The sequence below is a fragment of the Perna viridis genome, chromosome 8 (assembly GCF_037379345.1).
Source record: "Perna viridis isolate PV_CMFRI_1.1 ecotype Kerala chromosome 8, ASM3737934v1, whole genome shotgun sequence".
Lineage (NCBI taxonomy): Eukaryota > Metazoa > Mollusca > Bivalvia > Mytilida > Mytilidae > Perna > Perna viridis.
In genome coordinates, this window is record NC_142452.1 from 9,818,565 (window position 1) to 9,837,695 (window position 19,131).

At 32.4% G+C, this 19,131-nt stretch overlaps 1 protein-coding gene across 6 annotated transcripts; it reads right to left on the reverse strand.

Annotated features, from left to right (window-relative positions):
- Window positions 1-515: 515 nt before the first annotated feature.
- Window positions 516-18,513, reverse strand: LOC148609248 (myosin light chain kinase, smooth muscle-like). Of its 6 annotated transcripts, none has more exons than XM_088596024.1 (12): window positions 18,428-18,513; window positions 9,190-9,355; window positions 7,241-7,318; window positions 6,689-6,782; window positions 5,818-6,021; window positions 4,291-4,432; window positions 3,517-3,716; window positions 3,019-3,171; window positions 2,137-2,182; window positions 1,686-1,772; window positions 1,094-1,155; window positions 516-775 (listed from the first exon to the last, which is right to left on the reverse strand). In XM_088596024.1, exons 3-11 carry the CDS (start codon window positions 7,284-7,286, stop codon window positions 1,099-1,101), a joined length of 1,029 nt encoding a protein of 342 aa, XP_088452150.1. In that variant the 5' UTR covers window positions 7,287-7,318; window positions 9,190-9,355; window positions 18,428-18,513; the 3' UTR covers window positions 516-775; window positions 1,094-1,098. The 6 variants fall into 6 exon arrangements, with proteins under 6 accessions (XP_088452150.1, XP_088452152.1, XP_088452151.1 ...); XM_088596026.1 differs by having other exon boundaries at window positions 516-778; XM_088596025.1 differs by having other exon boundaries at window positions 8,838-9,355.
- Window positions 18,514-19,131: the final 618 nt, after the last annotated feature.

A 19,131-nucleotide genomic window follows, 5' to 3' on the forward strand; every position in this document is an offset into this window, starting at 1 on the left:
TTCCACACCTTTATACTTTATATTCTTTTATAAATTGTAGCAAATTACATATATTTAATATTGCAGGATAAAGTCATGTATATATAACTGATGTATTTACACTAGTATGCAAAATTATGTGCAAAATGTGCTAATTTGTTAATAGTTTTACTCAAACTGGAGTAGTTTGACATATGCATATGTATACATATAAATAAAATAGTTAATGTGGTGTCAGAGCTTCATCTTATGTCCAATGATTACCGAAAGGCTTAACGTGAATATGGAAAGAATTGTTTAATGTTTAATTAAAACATTCAGTCAGTCCCATATTTTCCTTTCCATCCTGCAAGTTAAGATTACTGACTAGTCCGAATGGAGTGTCCTTTCTTTCCTAACTTGACATCCGTATTTTTGGCTTGAACCCTTTCAATCGTATTACAGTACGTTTTTGATTATCCTGTATATATCCGGTATAATTTCATGTGTTTGAATTTAACAATCATCGACCAAATCTTATAAAATACATACTTCAATTGAGGTTGCAAAACTTTGGTATTAATAAAGGCAAGTCGTTCAAAAGTACGAATATAACGGTAATGCTATTTCAAACACACGTCTAATATCTTTTTTTTTCAATTTTCGTTTGAAAGGTTCCGAATTTGAAAATTGTTATATTTCATAAATGAAAACTTATTTAGAACGATTTCTCGCTGTATGATTCTGCAGTCCAAACTCCATAAATTGCAAACGTTTTTCCAGGAACTAAGGATTCAGCTTCATCATCAAATTCTATCTGCTTTCAAAAAAAAACATTAGAAAAAATTAGAAGCTTGCAGAATATTTGTTAGAGCAACGATCCCAGTGGTAAATATTTACGATACTTTCTTGTTTTGCTTTATTTCAAAGATTTCTTATTTTGATCATCCAATTAGTTTCTTTAACCCCAGCACTTACATTGACTTTCTTATTAGTTCAACTCCCATCAGTTTGAAACAACACTGACAATGATTTAACCTTTATCCGTGCATTAGAACATTTACATTGGTCATCTGATAAGTTCAACCCCATTAGTACGTTAGTTCAACCCCCATCTGTGTTTAAAAATGCTTACATTGATTATCTCATTAGTTCAACTCCCATCCGTTTTAGTGCTAGCATTGCATTCACTGCTCTCTGGAAAAGAATGACAATAAATGTGCAAACAACTAAAACTTTTTTTATAGTTTTGTATAGGTTTCCTCTCCTCTTTCGTCTACCCTGGACTTGACTTTTATGAACAACTCGGCGGATGTTTCTAGAAAAGTAGACGAAGCTACCCTACCAGTGCACCTGGCCCATGCTACCAGTTTTAGTGGGGTCTGAGTATCTCATTTACTTTTGTTACTTTGTATGTATTATTTTGTTTATATTGTGTTTTTGTTGTGTGTTTCTGTTTTCAATTTCATTTTGTCCCTTAATAACATTCATTTGATTTCCGCTAGGTTTTCTTGATAATTCTTTTATACAAATGAGCTTTTATATGAACTTTTCTACAGCCGTTTCTGTCAAATAATTGAAAAAGTCCTTATAAATATCAAACGTATTCATTATTTGTGCATTTAACATAAGTGTTACTGATTTTGTTGTATACGATTTTTGTTTTATTTGTTCGTCGTTAATTTCCATAAATTGTTATTTAAGGGTTAACACACGAGAAAGCCTACCTGCCATTTTCGACGATATACAAATTTTCTAAGACGTTTAGTTGACAGCGTTCTTTGAACTGCTTTTGTTGGTCTTTGTACGTGAATCTATAATAACATATGAAAGTTTTCATAAATATGAATTATTTAAAAGCATACATTCAACAAAACAAATTTAGGCATATTAAATACGTAAAAGAATGTGTAACTTGCCTATGTCAGATCCTCATTCATGATACAATTCAGAGTAAAGTGTTTTGAATTATATTCACTATAAGCTTTATATAGAACATAATTTGGACAGAGCATTAGTAAGACCAGAGCTATGAATGGCTAAAAAGTATTCTGTCAGAGGTGACGAAATTTGTCGACATCGATGTAGACAATTGCGCAAAATTCTTTTGTCGTTAATTACGACATAGGCTCCTTTCATCATAGGCATAGCCTAAAATAATATGAGTTGAATACTTACCCTTAACCACTTGTGTTCTAGACATTCAGTACAGCTCATTCTCCATCTGAAGGATTACAACAAGGAATTAATGAATATATATTTCAAAATTAGAACTTCATCATTTACAACTTCCTGAACGGTTTTATATTAAATTTGTTTGTGTCTTGCTTATATTTACCCATTTGTTTTATAGTTGCATGATCATTAACTCATTAGGTCACACAATCATATTTTCTTACATACTACAATCTAGGCGCCCGGAATCTGATCCAACAAATTCAACAGGCAATTTATTGTCTCTATTAATACACCCTCTTAACATTACAGTGTTTGATCAAAGGAAATACATCTTTATAACGAAGTAATCAATTGGGGACTTTGTTGTAAAATGTATACATCGCATATAGAACACAATTTGGAGAAAACTAATAGTCAGTTTTTTTTACATAGAAGTAAACATATATTATGTGTTGTTTTTGGAAGAATATGTTGATCCCGGAAATTCCACATATTTATTTTATTTCACTTCCTTTATATTGTTTATCTCAAACTTGCGTCCGAATAAAGATAAATGTAATCATTAATCGGTGATTGCGTTAAATTTATCAACCTATAATTTTCTGATAAATAATATATGGAACTGCAATAACAACAGTATAAAGGTCGTGACACAAAGTGTCCACATTGCCATTTGGACATTAAAGCTTTTTTTGAAATATTCATAACACTATTTTGAGAAACATTTAAAACGGAGTTCCTTCTTAGACAAATATAATGATAGCATAAATCACATTTACAACAAAATAATTATTGCAGCAACAGGAATTTTTACCGGAGTGAATATTTGAAATTACTGCATTATTGAGATTTTTATATTTTTTTAGTCTTGGAACAGCTTACTTTGGATCTTTCACCAAAAGTTTAGAAAGGAAGTCCTTCGCATCATTTGAGATACTCTCGAACTCTTCTGCATTGAAGTCCCATTTTGCTGTTGTTATATTACAGAGTGTTTCTGGTTCTGTGTTACCTAGGAATGGCGATAATCCAGAAAGCCTGGAGAAAAAACCATGTTTATATACATTCGTTTCTAAACTTTAACCTCCACAGAATACGTGTGTGATGTGAGATAGTCTAGTTATAAACAACTTTCATTTCGTATTGATTTGTTTTGTTTAATTTTGCTCTTCCTTTTTTGTGTGTATTTTCTTTTTACTCTCTTTTGTTTTTGTTTTTGTTTGTTTTTTTGTTTGTTGTTTTTTTCCACATTTAGGGATATACATTTCGATGGGGTTTTTTTTTGGTTTTTTTTTAAGTTTAAAAAAAAACAAAATGTATTGATAAAAGCTGTTTTCTTAAAATGACACAATTTACTTGTGTTTTAACTAATTGATAACATACAAAATGTAACATATAACACCAATACTCCACATGTCTGTTGCCGGAGTAACCGGGTCAAAGTTAACAACTTCCGGTGCCATGAACTCTGGGGTTCCAAATAGGACTTTAAGCTCTCCTTTAGGGTTATATTTTCTGGCTAAGCCAAAGTCTATTATTTTTATTCTGTTCCCTGTCCTGGATAGACACAGAATATTTTCCGGCTGCAATAAGTAATTTTCATCAGATTCAAATGCAATGCATAACAGACATGCTTAGTCAGTAGTCAGGAGGAAAAGACGTACTCATCTTTTGCTTTCGCTTTGGTGAATATTCCGCTCATTTTTAAGATGACAAAATTAGTGTGATAACAATCTGACAGACGGAAAAATTGTTTCCATTATCTATATGAACTAGATATCAAGTGCATGAAATTGTATAATCATGCCAATGATGTGCATTATGTAATTGTTGAATGATAGAAACCACATGTTTCATGCCTTTCAACTTAAAAGATGTCTGTTTCATGTGAGATAATTATAGTAGATGGGTGCCTTCTGTGTATCTCACAATAATAAAACCGGATTTGCTACTTAGAGCTAAAGTTGAGGAGTTATAAGATGCTTCTCCTAACGATTACGATAATGTACCATAACACTTATGCTACTTATTTTCTGAATTGTTTTACTAAATATTTTCTACATAGCCTGGTTTTAATCTATGTAAATAAATCTGATTTCAAAATGATATATAATTTACCGTGAATAAGTTTGTAAACAACTTGCTGTGTTATCGTACCTTCATATCTAAGTGAAGAATATTTCTGGAATGCATAAAACTAACGCCATCACAAATTTGGCGCATGAACATCACAGATGCTTTCTCTGTCAAGACGTAATCATCACTGATAACTCTCTCAAACAGTTCTCCCCCCGTTATTCTATAGAAGAACGATACAAAATGGTAATAAAATGCTTGCAAGGGCAGTTTAATACGACCGCAGAGATCGTACCCTGAACAGTTGGGTCAAATATGGAAACACCATTCAAACTTGATTAAGTTTTGAATTTTGACTGCAATTAAAAATTTGACACATGATAAAAATTTGATCAAAATCGACGTGGTCACGTTTTGGTCCCTTATTACTAAATGGTTCCAGTCTATTATTATATATATAATTATTATTATATTATTATAAAATAAAATGGTTTCGAATTATTGAGAGTGGAGGCTAGTTTGAGCATTCTGTATTTTGTGTACATAATCAGACCAGAGGTCAACAATGTTTTATATCAAGTTCGTCATTACGAGTAAGTATTCAACTGTAAGTACACACTGTAATGATCATAATAGAGCAAAGCTAGTAATATTTTTGAAATAAGCAATGAAATTAAGAATGTTTTATTTAATCAAATCTACATTTCATAGTTCCTGAGAAAAAAATCTTAAAGTGGCATGCCCCAATAAAACTGCAGTATGTCTCCTATTTAAAATTGATGCCTTAAAGCAATTAAGCAAAGATGATAATACTAAAGAGCCTACACCTGGAATTCCAGAACATCAATCGCACAGCAAGGAATAATCAACAGTCAGGTACATCAATCTTAGGGAGTACAGAAAGATACTTGGCAAGGTGGATTTAAGGTTTACCTTAGCACAGAGTAAGAACTTCAAGGCAGTGATTGAATAGTTGTTTCATCTTAAACAGAGAAGATACTAGAACACCCATGTATACTGCTTCATCCGGTAGATTTTACATTAACGACAATATTTACATCTAATCTGAGAAGTTAATACAGACAATAATTTGAGGGACACAATGGAAACATGAAAAGAGGTAAAATCACCGGAGATTCGGTCCAATAATAGAGGAGCATGAAAAATTGTTGAATATACCCAAATTATTGCTTAATATAAAGGCAGACGAGAGATACATATACGCTGTCATTTGTCTAAATACTTAGAAGGATTTTAAAAAGGCATTTAAAAAAAAAATATTTCTTTATTCTGCAGTTTGATTGAGCAGGGTCGAACCCTGAACAGTTGGAAAGATTTGAACATATTCTAATTGAATCGTTGACATATCTTAGTTTTCTGACAAAGATCGATGAATTCAGTGTGTTAAACCCTCCAAGGGATTCATACTTTTCATTAATTATTACATTGTATTTTTTATATCATATTTTATTGGCAGTGGTATGAAATAATTATCCGAGGTAAGCCGGTGTGAGGTTAACTTTTGTTTCTTAATATTCTAACAAGCCTTTCAAGAATTAAATTCGTTTGTTTTCACGGAAATCACAAGATAATTATGATATTACTTACAACTCTGTCACAATACAAAATGAGGTTCTATTTTCAAAAGCGTCATACAACTGCAGTAGCCGTGGGTGTTGTAATGATTTCATCATCTCCACCTCATTTGACATATCTTTTCTCTCTTGTGGTCCACTGACCTCTACGAACTTGGCAGCTAACTGACGCCCCGAACGCTTTTCCTTGCAAAGCTTAACTTCTCCAAACTTTCCCCTGGTGTTTTTGTAAATTAACATTTAAGAAACTAATTAGAGTTTTATCATAATTCTGTCGGTGTGAAAATGATGACGATGATTGCAATTTGTCATTCAATAAATGAAATGAAGATGGTGACGGCAAAATAAAATAAGCAAAAATCTTTATATGAGGCACTACGTGGTTTAAGAAGCTAGAATGTACAAGCAAGGCTACAAGTATTATATAGGTGTATCTCCTCATGACTATATCACTAACGTTAATTAACAATACAAATGTAAATAAAAAAGTGATTGTCACATTTGTACAGGAAAAGCAGGCATTGTTTTTGTCGGTCGGTATCATCAGGTATTAGTTATACAGTTGTCGTCTCACACGTTCCCTAATATTTCGTTCTTTGATACAAAGATAGAGAACGCCGACAACGACAAACGATTTAGCAACTTTGTATTTTGTACAAGTGGTTATTTATTTAAATATTTAAAATTGTCGTAAAAATATAGACAGATATGGACAAGAACTAAAATAAATACAAGTGTTGTGAACTGAAAACTTAATTATGTTAATGGAAACTATTACCTAACTATATTTGATTTTCGACCGCTCTTGTAAAAATGGATGGGAGTCGATTTTGAAATGAAAATTAGAATAGTTTCAGAGAAATGATTGCGTGATTCTTACTTACCGCCCAAGGAGATTGTTAACAATGTCATATTCATCTGTTACCCATTTGGACTTCTTTATAGAAACATACCGTGGCTCAAACGGGGGTTCGTCGCCTGAAAATAATGAGAAAAGAATGAAATTATGGTATGGCTAGTTGAAACAGTTTTGATAAAAGAAAAGAAATATTTCGGATTTTATCATCAACAATTACATACTTTACATGTCAGAAATACATAAGAATAAAAATCTTAAAGAATGAAGGGGTAACTATTTAAACAAAAACAGAAGAAAATCAGTATTTATTAAGAGAACAAGAGATCTGTAGCAGATCCATGGACAGGGTTTCAAAGGTTGGAACCCATCACATTTAAGCAAATATAGCATGGAGCCTCTTTTTCATAACTTCCCTGGATCGGACCACCACCAGATACCTCCTCCCCCATTTCATTAATTTCTGGATCCGCCCCTGAAGAGAACTTTGAGTACCGACATTTGTATAATCAAAGTGCACGAAGATTGAAAATAAATATGCCGCCCTTCTATCACGACATGCAAAAGGGGGATTTCTCACCTCCTGTTGGTTCACTTTCATCTACATAAACACGTCGGGTAGTCATGTTCTATCACCATCTGTAACCAGATTGGGTATCTGTAAAACAGGAAAATGTTCTGAATATTTCAATAGATATATGTTGTGTATTTTTAGCACTATATAGGTAAAATAATACATAAAGTTGTAAATCATGTGAAAACAAGGATCAACTATATTAAAAAATGAGTTTAAAAAATCGAGAGACAAGGGACAAACATGTACATTTATGAATACCGAATCCATTGCTTAGAACACCCTTAAACTGAAAGAACGGCTGAGTCCAGCCTTAGACAGAGAGAATAATTGAGTAAAGCCTTAGACCGAAAGCACGGCTGAGACCAGCCTAAAGCTGAGAGTAAGGCTGGGACCAGTCTTAAACTGAGAGCATTGCAGATTCAGTCTTAAACTGAGAGCATTGCAGAGTTCAGCCTTGAACTGAAAGAATGATCGCGTCCAGCCTTAGACTGAATACATGACTGAGTCCAGCCTTAAACTGAAAGCATTGCTGAGTTCAGCCTTAAACTGAGAAAATGATCGAGTCTAGCCTTAAACTAAGAGCATGACCGATTTCACCCTGAAACTGTCAGCAATACGGCGTAGAGAAATTACGGTATCTAACAACCCGGTAACTTGCAACTATCTTAAAAGCTTCTAGAAAACTGCTTGCTTGATTCAAGATACAAGATGCAAGATTCAAAGTTCAACAGGAACTTTGAGTCTTTAATTTAACAAAATTACTTCCCGGCTTCCTTAGACTTTCATCTACCTATTGAACTAACAAAACTAAACCAAATTACCGCCCGATTTGTAATTTTACGGTCTTGACTATCCTTACGGATCTCGCACAACCGCCACTTGCGGTGATGTGTTAGTAGATGTCTGTTAGTAACCCGATTTGTGGTTTTATGGTCTTGACTATCCTTACGGATCTCGCACGAAGTGTAAAGTGATGATTTGCAATGATGTTTCCGACTCTAAACCAAATAAATGGATATCGTATGATAAATATGAGAATGTTAATAATCTGCAAATGATTTTTAATTAATAAACTACATTTTGTCACACAAACCTGAAATTTATAGGGAAAAAAAGAGAAAAACAAATAAAAATATAATATACCAGACATAATAGACCATCTTATTTCAGATAAGTTTTGAATAAATGATGTTAGCAAATTTAAAACTTTTTGTTCCCAGTATTCTTTACTATTTTAATGAATTTTCTCCAGACTAAGGTGGTTGTTACAATTTATATTCAAAATAGAAGACAACTTGATATAGAGTAATTCTCTTTTTTTTAAACTTAAAACATCGCCCAATAAAATGTTGTTCGTCTTATATGAGAGAATTTTCACACATTTTACGAAGTCTATCTTCTCTCTTGACGTTGTGTGCATTTAACCTGAATTTGGCTTTGTATGATGTGATGTACATTTATATGGTTCAATTTGGTCAACACAGTGTGCACGGTCAGGCGAAAGACAAAAGGTTTTGAAAAGAGAGTCTGTTTGACTCAATATTACGGGCATTTTGTTCTTGAATTATATTATATAAATTCCGTTTAACTACTTCTTTACCTTATGCAAAGCCGGATTCATTAATTGAAAATTGGCTTGCAGATCTGTTTCTTTATTCATATGAATCGGAGTCCCTTCAAAATCTTATGAAAGAAAAAGAAAGTTAACGAAACTAGATCCTTTAATTTTACAAATTGATATTTTACAATCCTTAATTTAGAGAAAATTGCTTCCATTCATTCATCCACCTTAGCTAGAAATTAAAAAAGAGTTATTGAAACAGCTTCCATCATGTCATTTTTAGATCTTCATCTAGACTTCGACGATAGTATTAATCTCAGTAAAACAATATATGATAAACGAGAATATTTTGATTTTAAAAGTATAAGCCCTCTAATTTTCAGTAATGTACCAGCTTCCGCTGCATATGATGTTTACATTTCTCAGTAGTTATGGTATGCCAGAACTAGTATTAAGTATTCTGGCTTCTTAATGCGTCATCGTTGCATACTTTCAGACCAAGGTTATTAAAGATACGTCTCATACGCTTCCTCAAAAGTTCAAAATATCCAGATCTTCTGAAAAATATTTAAAGTTGTTTTTGATAAAATCGTTATAGACGATGGATTTCTATAATATCATCCATATTTTGTCGGTTCAGTTTTTGTTTCTGATTTTACCAATTTTTTCCTGTACTATTTCTATGGTACCCGTTAGTGTTGCAATATACCGAAAAGAACTAACTGTGATGGAAGCAGGGGGTTAGTGCGTTATAAAACTGGTTTACCCACAATATCCATCATAAATGCCTGTACAAAATCGGGACCATTGCAATTGTTTCCAACTTTCCTGTTTTTCCTTGACATTGCCATACGTTATATGACTTTTTTTATGGGATACATGTAACTGTTTCACATTGTATAAAGTTTATTATGGGATACATGTAATTGTTTCTTTTCGGTTACTAGAACCATGTACTTCTTTATATTTTTGAAACTTTTTACTGCGTATGTAAGCAATTAGAAAAGTTTAAAATAGCTTACTCGAAGATAATTTTAAATATTTTAGACCTGTTTACGTTTTAAAGACTCTATAATAATAGCATGTATGTCAATATCATCCAACTGACATGAGTGACTACAAATCTGTTTTGATTTTAAAGATAAACACATGTACAAGATAGATATATTTTACTCTAATATTAGAAATTGATGCTTCCATAAGAAAGGTGTTGATGACAACTTATACAACGAAACATAGAACGATACAGACAGCTGAAGAATTCTGTTTAGATTGTTTCCTACAATTAAGTTAATTCTTTTGATTGGATCGTTACATGATGTCTAGAATAAACCAATCTTTTTGTTTCATAAACAGAACTGCTTAATAATAGAAGTTAATGATTGAATCATGAAACGGTCTTTCATTTCTAAGTTCTGCAATTAGAAATAGATTTTCATTGCATCACTTTGATGAAAACAGGATGTATTGAGGGAAATGAACATGTCATTTTCTTATAGGCATGGACAATCTTATATCGACCATGATTGCAGATTAGAATAAACAGGCCACATGAGCACAAATGTGTATACAGTAACTGGCCTCGGCGTCATAAAAGTTTTGAAAAAAATATTTGTAAGTCTGAGAATATTCTTAACTTCCATGATAACTTCAATCAAAGTCTTTGAAGTTGATGACGTCACGAACAGCTAAGAATTTTATCAAACTTAGGTAGTTTTTAAAGTTTTGTGGCCCTTGGACCTGGTTATTTGATACGAGAAGAAGCACTATAGACTTGATTAGAAAGTAAAAACAAGCAAAAATTGAACTATACTTAGAATTGACTTAAGATCTCCAGGGAAGATAACACCACCGAGTTATCTTGTGGGCTCAAATCTTATTTATATGTACGTAGACATAATATTAAGTGGCAATAAGTGCCCTTCGTATTATGATGTGACTGCAGAATAGGTCAAATCTTACTTTAAAGACAGACTACAATGCAGTTCCTTAAACCAACACCTATTTTCATGTAATTTAGTGGAAACTCCTAATTGTATTTGCGTGCAGTCGAATCAAATGAACAATATCTACTTCGTTGTAATAAATATACTGCTTAAAGAAAGGAAACTAACTAAATTGATATTCTTTTTGTAAAAGATTTGTATTTGTTGTTCTTTGACTTACAAAATTTAGACGATTACCGAAACAGGGACATTTTTCTCTCTGTACAAAAGTTCAGTATTGAAAAGAGAGAGATTTACAAATTAGACTTGCAAACATGAAACATGTATTTTTTTTTTTTTTATTTTTTATTTTTTTTTTTGGAGGGGGGGAGGTTGGGGGGGTTGGGGGGATTGTTTGGTTTTGTTTTTGTTTTGTTTTGTTTTTGTTTTTGTTTTTGTTTTTGTTGTTTTTTTTTACTTTAACACTTTTACAATTCTCAATAATTGTTGTTCATTACATATTTAATTCTTTTCTTCTGAAATAAATTTAATCGCATTTATTGAGAAAAGACATTCACAGTATTTTATAAGTTCTTCATTAATCGAGTATTGCACGTGTAAATTCTCAAAAAAAGCCGTCTACGATTATGACTTGGAATTAAGTACCACTCGATATCAGACCACCATCTCTTAATATGCTCAAAACGTATTATGTACGTAGCCATAATATAAAGTGCCCTTCGAAATGGTGTGCAAAAGCTTTAACATGCCACCAAATTTTATCGCGTTTTATTTTGTTTCATTAATATTGTACTTCCAAGATTTTTGTCATTTTCCAATAAATATGTTTATACAAACAAAGCCGGGCTGACATCGGGCGCTCCGGAAAGGATAGCTTGCCTTTCCCTTGATTCCTCTTATCTCGTCTGTTAGATGAAACTTCATATCGGTCAAATTTTGATGATGACCAAAACATTTCCATAGTTATGATATCATACACCCCTACACATGCGCGACAGTAACGAATTAGCTGAGAACAGTAAACAACGTACTGTAGATGTTGGCTATATTGCTATCAGGGAGTGTATATAAAGTTCCTATTGCAACTAAGAAAGTAATTTAAATTAAGTCAAAATCATCACGTTTGGCATAAGGTTTCAATTTCATACTTATTGTATCATGTGTGTATAAGTTAATGACTAGATGTTGTCTCTATAATTTCCAGTTAATTTCGATTGATCAAATGACAGTCATCCCATAAGTAAAGATTATTTATCATTCATATAACGAAAACTGAAAATCTGGGTTGGTCGCTTACCCTCCTAAAATCATAGCTTAATACGGAACAGATCGGGCAATAGTGGTACTAATTCCCCCGTATTCCAATGGTCTGTTTGAACACTTGGCCCCTAAACTTAAAATATTGACGCCCAGAAATTCTCTTATTTTAACAACAATTGATTCAGAGTACTTCTTGTTAGAAGCATGTGTTGTGTTTTACAAATACAGTCTTTTCTCTTCCTATTGCTAGATAAGTATATCTTCTATTCTCCTGTTTCGTATAGAAACACTGATAAAAAGGTTCATGCAGAACTGACTTAAGGCCATGTAAAAATGTGGTGTACGAGGTAAAAAACAAACGTTTTCATTACGAAAGGTAAGACAAAAAGGAATACACTCCTGGGAGTCTTTTCGAGAACCCATTTCTGATTCATCCCATTTGTAGATGGCTTTATCAGTCATTAAGTGTCGAGTTCATTTGTCACCAATTTCATTATATATAGTAATAAGGAGTTCTAAAATGGTTTTAGTTGCACTCGGCAGATCCAGTAATTCATCTCTGTTTGTTAAAAACACTTGATAAAAGAATACTTTTATATTTTACAATTCATAGAGATTGATATATTTTGTACAATACAAGATTGACATATAAATGAACTTCACCAAAATAATGTTCAACTACAAGCTGGAATATTTCTGAATGCTTGATACTGGTTGATGTTAAAGTACATACTGTTCTAAGCGGACAATGTCTTTGTTTTTCTGAGGTCACTGTACTGTACTAATGAACTAAAGGGGCCAAAAATATTCGTATCATGTTGATGTAAAACCTTCATGGCAATATTAAGGGTCTACTGAATAAACTAAGTAAGCTTTAGCATTCAAGGCTAAATAATATTTTCTAAAATCATTTTATTTGGATTTTGTTTATGGCATGTTTTTTATATCATCACACACATGCTGATTGATAGAATGCTGTAAATATTGCTATGCCAATCGAGCAATATTCATTTCATCTCAAAGGTTAGTTGTATCAATATACGATTCAAGGTTAAAATGCTAATTACTCTACATGTACATGTATGTACTAGATGGATGGGATATGGTTGATCGTTGTGTTTTGGTTATGACAATGTATTTGTGACACCATATTTTAAAGTCATTAGGTTTTGGAGTTTAAAGCATAGCTAAACATGCACCGTCAAACATGACACATATACTTCCATTCAAATCAGGTTCATTTAAATGGTTCTGGCACGTCAGAGCTTTTTGTGCATCAAGGTAAGAAATGTAAAGTTCATTCATTGTGTTGCCTTAACGAAGTGGAGAACATACTATTTTTACTCCGTTCAAAATGATTTTAAATATTCCTGTAAAAATGGGGGAATTGAGGAAAACAGTTATAATTAAGTTGTACATATAACATTTAAATAAAGTTCACTTCTTGTTTTCTTCTTTCGAAAGTTTGAAATTTCGATCCTTATTATCATCCTGCGGTTTCTTCATATAGTAAATAGACTGGGTGCTATAGAAGATATCAATTTAATAATAAAATTCTCATTAAATTATACGCATTATATGCTTAAAGAATTGGACTCAAAGACGCGTTAATTCACCGATGGGCAATTTTCCAAGTTTGCCAATGAACTATATACACTAGCGTTCTAAATGGACAAGTGCTGCATTGTTTTAATGATGAAATGGTAAATGATATTTATTTGTTTTCACTCACTTATGTCAATCTAGATAAATATCTTTAATATACTAATCCATTATATTTTTCTAGAGTAGTTTAAGTGTATACATTAACTTTTACCGAGAGACTGGTTTTATCTTAAGTCAAGACAAACTCCGCAGGCAGACGGTAAAATGATGCATTCAGTTTATATTTTTCCCCAAAACTAGAAGTTGGACTATATGAATCATTTTGAGAATTTCAATAATGAAGGGCCTTCTAAACAACACATCTATAAAATGATTCGCATAGCTCAACTTTATACGACCGCAGATGTCAGGACAGTTAGGACAAGTCAAACCGTTCAAGCTTGGTACATCTCCGAATTCGGCAATGGATAAGAATCAAAATAGGACCTTTTTATTCATAATTTCTCAGCAGTTTATGTCACAAACTCGGACATCAATGCGGGCCTTTTCTTAGGTGAAATGTCACACCTGTGGTAATTTCACTGAGACCTATTCACTTTTAAGTTATTTTCCGGACATCATGAAAATGCTGATTTCTAGCACCAATTTGGCTCTTAATTCTTAAACGGTTTAACACAAGTAACAACTCCCAAACTCACTTCTATCATTCTTTTGGTGAAAAAAAAACACATTGTGGCACATTTCAAAAACGATCCGATAACTTTTACCCAAGTTATTGTCTAAAAATCAGAAAACTGCTTTTTTGTGGTTATTTTACCCCAAAATCTTAAACGGTTACACCCCCCCCCAAAAAAAATAATCCCTACCTTTTTAGTGGTACAATAATTTTCTGATAAAATGATAAAATATATATCTGTTACGATTTTTTTTGTTGTATTAGTGATAATGGAGCTTAAACTCTATGATCATTTAAATATACACCTTCATTCAAGCAGTTAATCAGCTCAAAGTAGGTGGATTTTTACCTCCATGAAAAAGACTTGCTTGTAGTCAACTTCAGAAGAAAAAGGTTGAGATCTTCATAACTACGGAGTGAAATAGGAATTACATTGAAAACATTGACTTAATGATGAGTAATTAAAGTTGTATCATCTTTGCATATTTTTTTTATTTTGGACATGTTCATACTTAAACTATACAAATTTACTGGTTACATTATCCATAGTGCGTCATCATGACTTACTTTTCTCTAAAATATAATTATTGACGCACCTGTTAGGAGAGACCACTGGAGTGTGATAGAATTTTTAAAAAAACAACTCCTGTAGTGGTGAAATCAGTGTACAAATGACAATATTCTGCCTTTCCATTTGTTATAGCTTTCTAGAGGTTTATATTATAATCATATTTTAGAGGAATATCAGTCATGAGACAATCTGAATAATGCGACCATCCTGTTGCAATTTTTTATGCTTTATTTTTATATAATAAAAGATGTGCTTAGTGTTTTTTTTTTTTTTTTCACATTTCCAAATCTTTCTATTTTATAATTAATTTGATGAAATTTGATGAGAAGTTAGTCCAAGATTTATATAATTTTAGTATGAACATGTCCACGAGTAAAATTATACAAAAATCATTCTCCTTTACAGCGAGTTGACCGTGACTTCTGACCTTTTTGAACTGGAATAGCCCAAAGTAAATACCTTTAGCAAAACTTGTATTTACCTTGGACTATTCCAGTTCAAAAAGGTCAGATGTCACGATCAACTCGCTGTTAGTCAATGTTATTCCTCTTTCAGCACAAAGTTATGAAGACTTTAAAGTTACAAACACCAATTCATTTTTCCGGTAGGTAACAATCTCCTACTTTCAGTTATTAAACTGAAACTTCTAATAGATATATATGGAAGAAATCCCAGATCTTCAATAGAGACTCGTGTAAGAATCTATTAATGTTCAATAGATGAATTCATTTAGCAAAACTGGTAGTTTGAAGGTCACAGTAAACTCATCGTAATTTACTCCTAGACAAGTCTGCAATTCTCTTACTCTAATGTACAGTTTAAGTAAATTATGAGAGCACATGCAACCTGCTGGTATATTAATGTGTTTGTTTCAACTCATGGATCAGACATAAAGATGGTACAACAGGTAAGCGTGTAATTTGGTAATTTTGAATAAATTATTTATTGCTTTGCTGCTATCAACTTGCCATGGAACACATGTTAATTTCAGATAGTAGCCATGATACCTGACATAAGAGGCAAAAGTGATCGCAGCTAAACATATCAAGCATAACCCACAAATAGACAACAAGAAAATTATTATAAATTTATAAGAAAGTTCAGACATATACAGAAAACAAACAAGATTCACCAATACACTCGACCATATTCATATAGTCGATGACTTCCACCAAATCATGAATGTTTCCTATCCTCCACAAAAACCAAAAGGTTGAAAAATCTAAAACTTAATGAATATATACATTATGTTATGAGTATAGGGACCTCAGCTTTTATGACAGACAGGCGTACATCGGAGAGGTAAGATAAAACAATAAAGGAGAACACTGACAGGGTGAAAAACAGAAAATTTTAAAGCAATATTAAATACGGTTGATCAAAGAAGTGTCACCTTTCGAAATTTGGTGCGAAACCCTCTAAATTTTAAAAATTCCATTGTGTTAAAGGCAGGAATCTACTCAGATAGTGGAATGAATTCATGGTAATGTGGTCATGGGTAATGTACGCTTTTAATTATTTACATGTCTAAGAGTAATCAAGGGAACCAAGGTTATAGCGGTAATCAAAAGAATGTAATCCAGGTACAAAGACCAGACATGGAAAACAGACATACACAACAAAGAACATAAAGTAACTAAAATCATACATACAAAGTAACAAAAGTAAATGAGCAACTCGGACTCCACTAAAAACTAGGAGCATAGACCAGGTGCACCGGTAGGGTAAGCGTCCTCTGCTTTTCTAGAAACACCCGCCGAGTGGCTCATAAAAAGTCAAGTCCGGGGTAGACAAACGAGGAAAGAAAAACTATGACCCGTTGAATACATCAGTTTTCATGGTGCTGATGGATACACCATAACGATCCACGAGTTCATGATGACGACCATAAAACTTCTGTAGTGATTACTTCAATCTTGTAGCAACATAACCCTGTTCCAGAAGCCTATTTGTTAGAGTTCTAGCGCGATACAAAAAGTCTGCGTAGTTTCGGCAAGCTCTGGCATAAAGTATGAGTTGTGATATGCACACTCCATATGCAGGAGCTGAAGGGATGTTGCCACAGATGAAAAGAAAATTGACAATTCAGAATGAAAAGTCATCACGTTTGTCGTAAAGTTTGGTCAATGGAACAGTACTTGTTTAATTGAATTGATTTAATTTCAGTTTGGCACATTTTCAGACCACAAATGATTTAGAGCTAGTGACGATACATGATTAGCATTCCTACACCAGTTGGACAATAACATGATCCAATGATTACGAGTCGGTCTGTTTTATTTTCTTTTGAGATCAAATACAAGGTAATTACGTTATAGTATTATAGAACTGTATGTTAGGAAAGATATTCAAGTTCTAATGTTATTAGGAAAGGGACCTAAACAGAAAAAAATCCATCAAAATCAACTGACTGGAGATACAAAGAACATAAAAATTACCCAGCACTGAACAAGAATCAACAGTTCTTCAGTGTGTCAGTCTGTAAAGGAATATATATTTTTTTGTTACTGTTCGGTTTCCTTCAATAATTAAATTTTCACAGGAATGTTATATATGTAACATAACATAACATATACAAAGTCAAGTTCATATATACAGTTGATTACAAAATACAAGACTTGTCTATGCTTCCTAAAAATTCTAACAAACAACAATTTTAATATTCTTAAATATTCATTTTAGGATGTGACATATTCTAGGTAGACTCTTCGGTGTCGACAAACGATATTTCAAAGTTTAACTCCTAAAGTAGAGAAGTAGAGGACGATGTGTGAAAGTCAAGTCGAAATAATCAAAACCCTGTGTTTATTTTATGTTGACCTTTTCTGTGAAGACAGTGGATCCTTACACATTCAATGGTCTTTTCAGAAAGAATTTCCAAAATAAAGCTAAAAAATAAATCTAATATAAAAAATGTAATGTTCGATATTCAGTATCTGAACTATGTCATTAGAATAATAGTGTTCAAACATTATAAGAGTGGATGATTTTATATTAGATGTTTGTATAGGACAACGTTTTCATGAAAATATTTTTTTTCACATATCATTTCAAACTTGGTGTTTTCATTTTTTACCATTGTTTTTATAGATAAGTTAACGCCAACTTTGTTGTTAGTAATGTGACCTGTGTCTTTCCTAAAAAAAACAAAAAAAAACATATGTTTATCTTAAAATACCAGAGAATGTAGTAAAGCACCTTAAGCAGAGCAAATAATTTTACATACAGGACGATTATTTTATTCGATACACAATGAAACAAGTTAAGCCTTGTATTACATCTGAATCTACTTCCTTCCAGAAGAAAACGTGTACTTAACGCCATGCTTACATTAAGTGTTTTAATGGGAAATGGAAGTTAGATATGGATGGAATGAGTACATCATGATAAGATTAACACATACTGAAGTAGATGTTAGCAATCCTAAAACAGGAATTCCATTCACAAGTACATTGATTACCACAAGATAAAAACGAACCATAACTCATCAGCTTCCATAGAAAAACGCCATTACGTAAATAAGACTTCATTTTCTTACTTTTATGAATTTGGTATGAAATAATTAACTTACCTTTTTCAGTTTATTGTATTGGTCCCATGAGTATAAACTTTGATGAAATAGAAATGATTGTGTATACTGATACCATGTAGTAATGTATATTATCTCCTGCTACTGTCTGCGATTACGCACGTGCTGTCACGTGACAAAAGAACCATTCCATGCTTAATTACATTTCCATTGCTGCAACTGGCCAAGATCAACATTAGAAAGTAGGAGTAGTCAGTAGAGTGAATAATGAGTCGTCTCATATTGATAATATTAGGTTCTCTTTTCTTTTTTTTTAAATTATTTTGTTTTTCAATTTTGAGTTTTCATATGCAAATTGTAAAAGTATGCGTGATGTGTATATATTTGATTGATTCAATTATTTTTAACATAATTCTAACTGAGGGAACGGTAACTTTATCTTATCTCTGGATGGGGCGCTGAAAATTTTTGAAAAAAAATGTAAGCAACTTATAATGGTATTGTTATATCCTCATATACACTTGGAATTTATATAAAAAGTACTGGATGGAGCTTGCAAATTGGACCTTAATTATTGTCCAAAACATTCATTATTAAAATGTCGGTATAACAATGGCTGTTTTAATATTGCAAAAACGTGGTTTAGGATATTTTTTTCAAAATCGTGGTTGTATGAGGATTATAAAAAAATACATGTACATGAAGTATTGCAAGGCAAGCAAAGCCAGTATGATATGGACCATATT

Bases quoted from the DNA above. Each gene is read 5' to 3' on its own strand.
- LOC148609248 (XM_088596022.1), bottom strand. From the start codon at position 7,286: ATGACTACCCGACGTGTTTATGTAGATGAAAGTGAACCAACAGGAG. The intron at 6,783-7,240 runs GTGAGAAATCCC...CATTATTTTCAG, and splicing joins TGAAAGTGAACCAACAGGAG to GCGACGAACCCCCGTTTGAG. The intron at 4,433-5,817 runs GTAAGTAATATC...GTTCTTCTATAG, and splicing joins TTTTGTATTGTGACAGAGTT to AATAACGGGGGGAGAACTGT.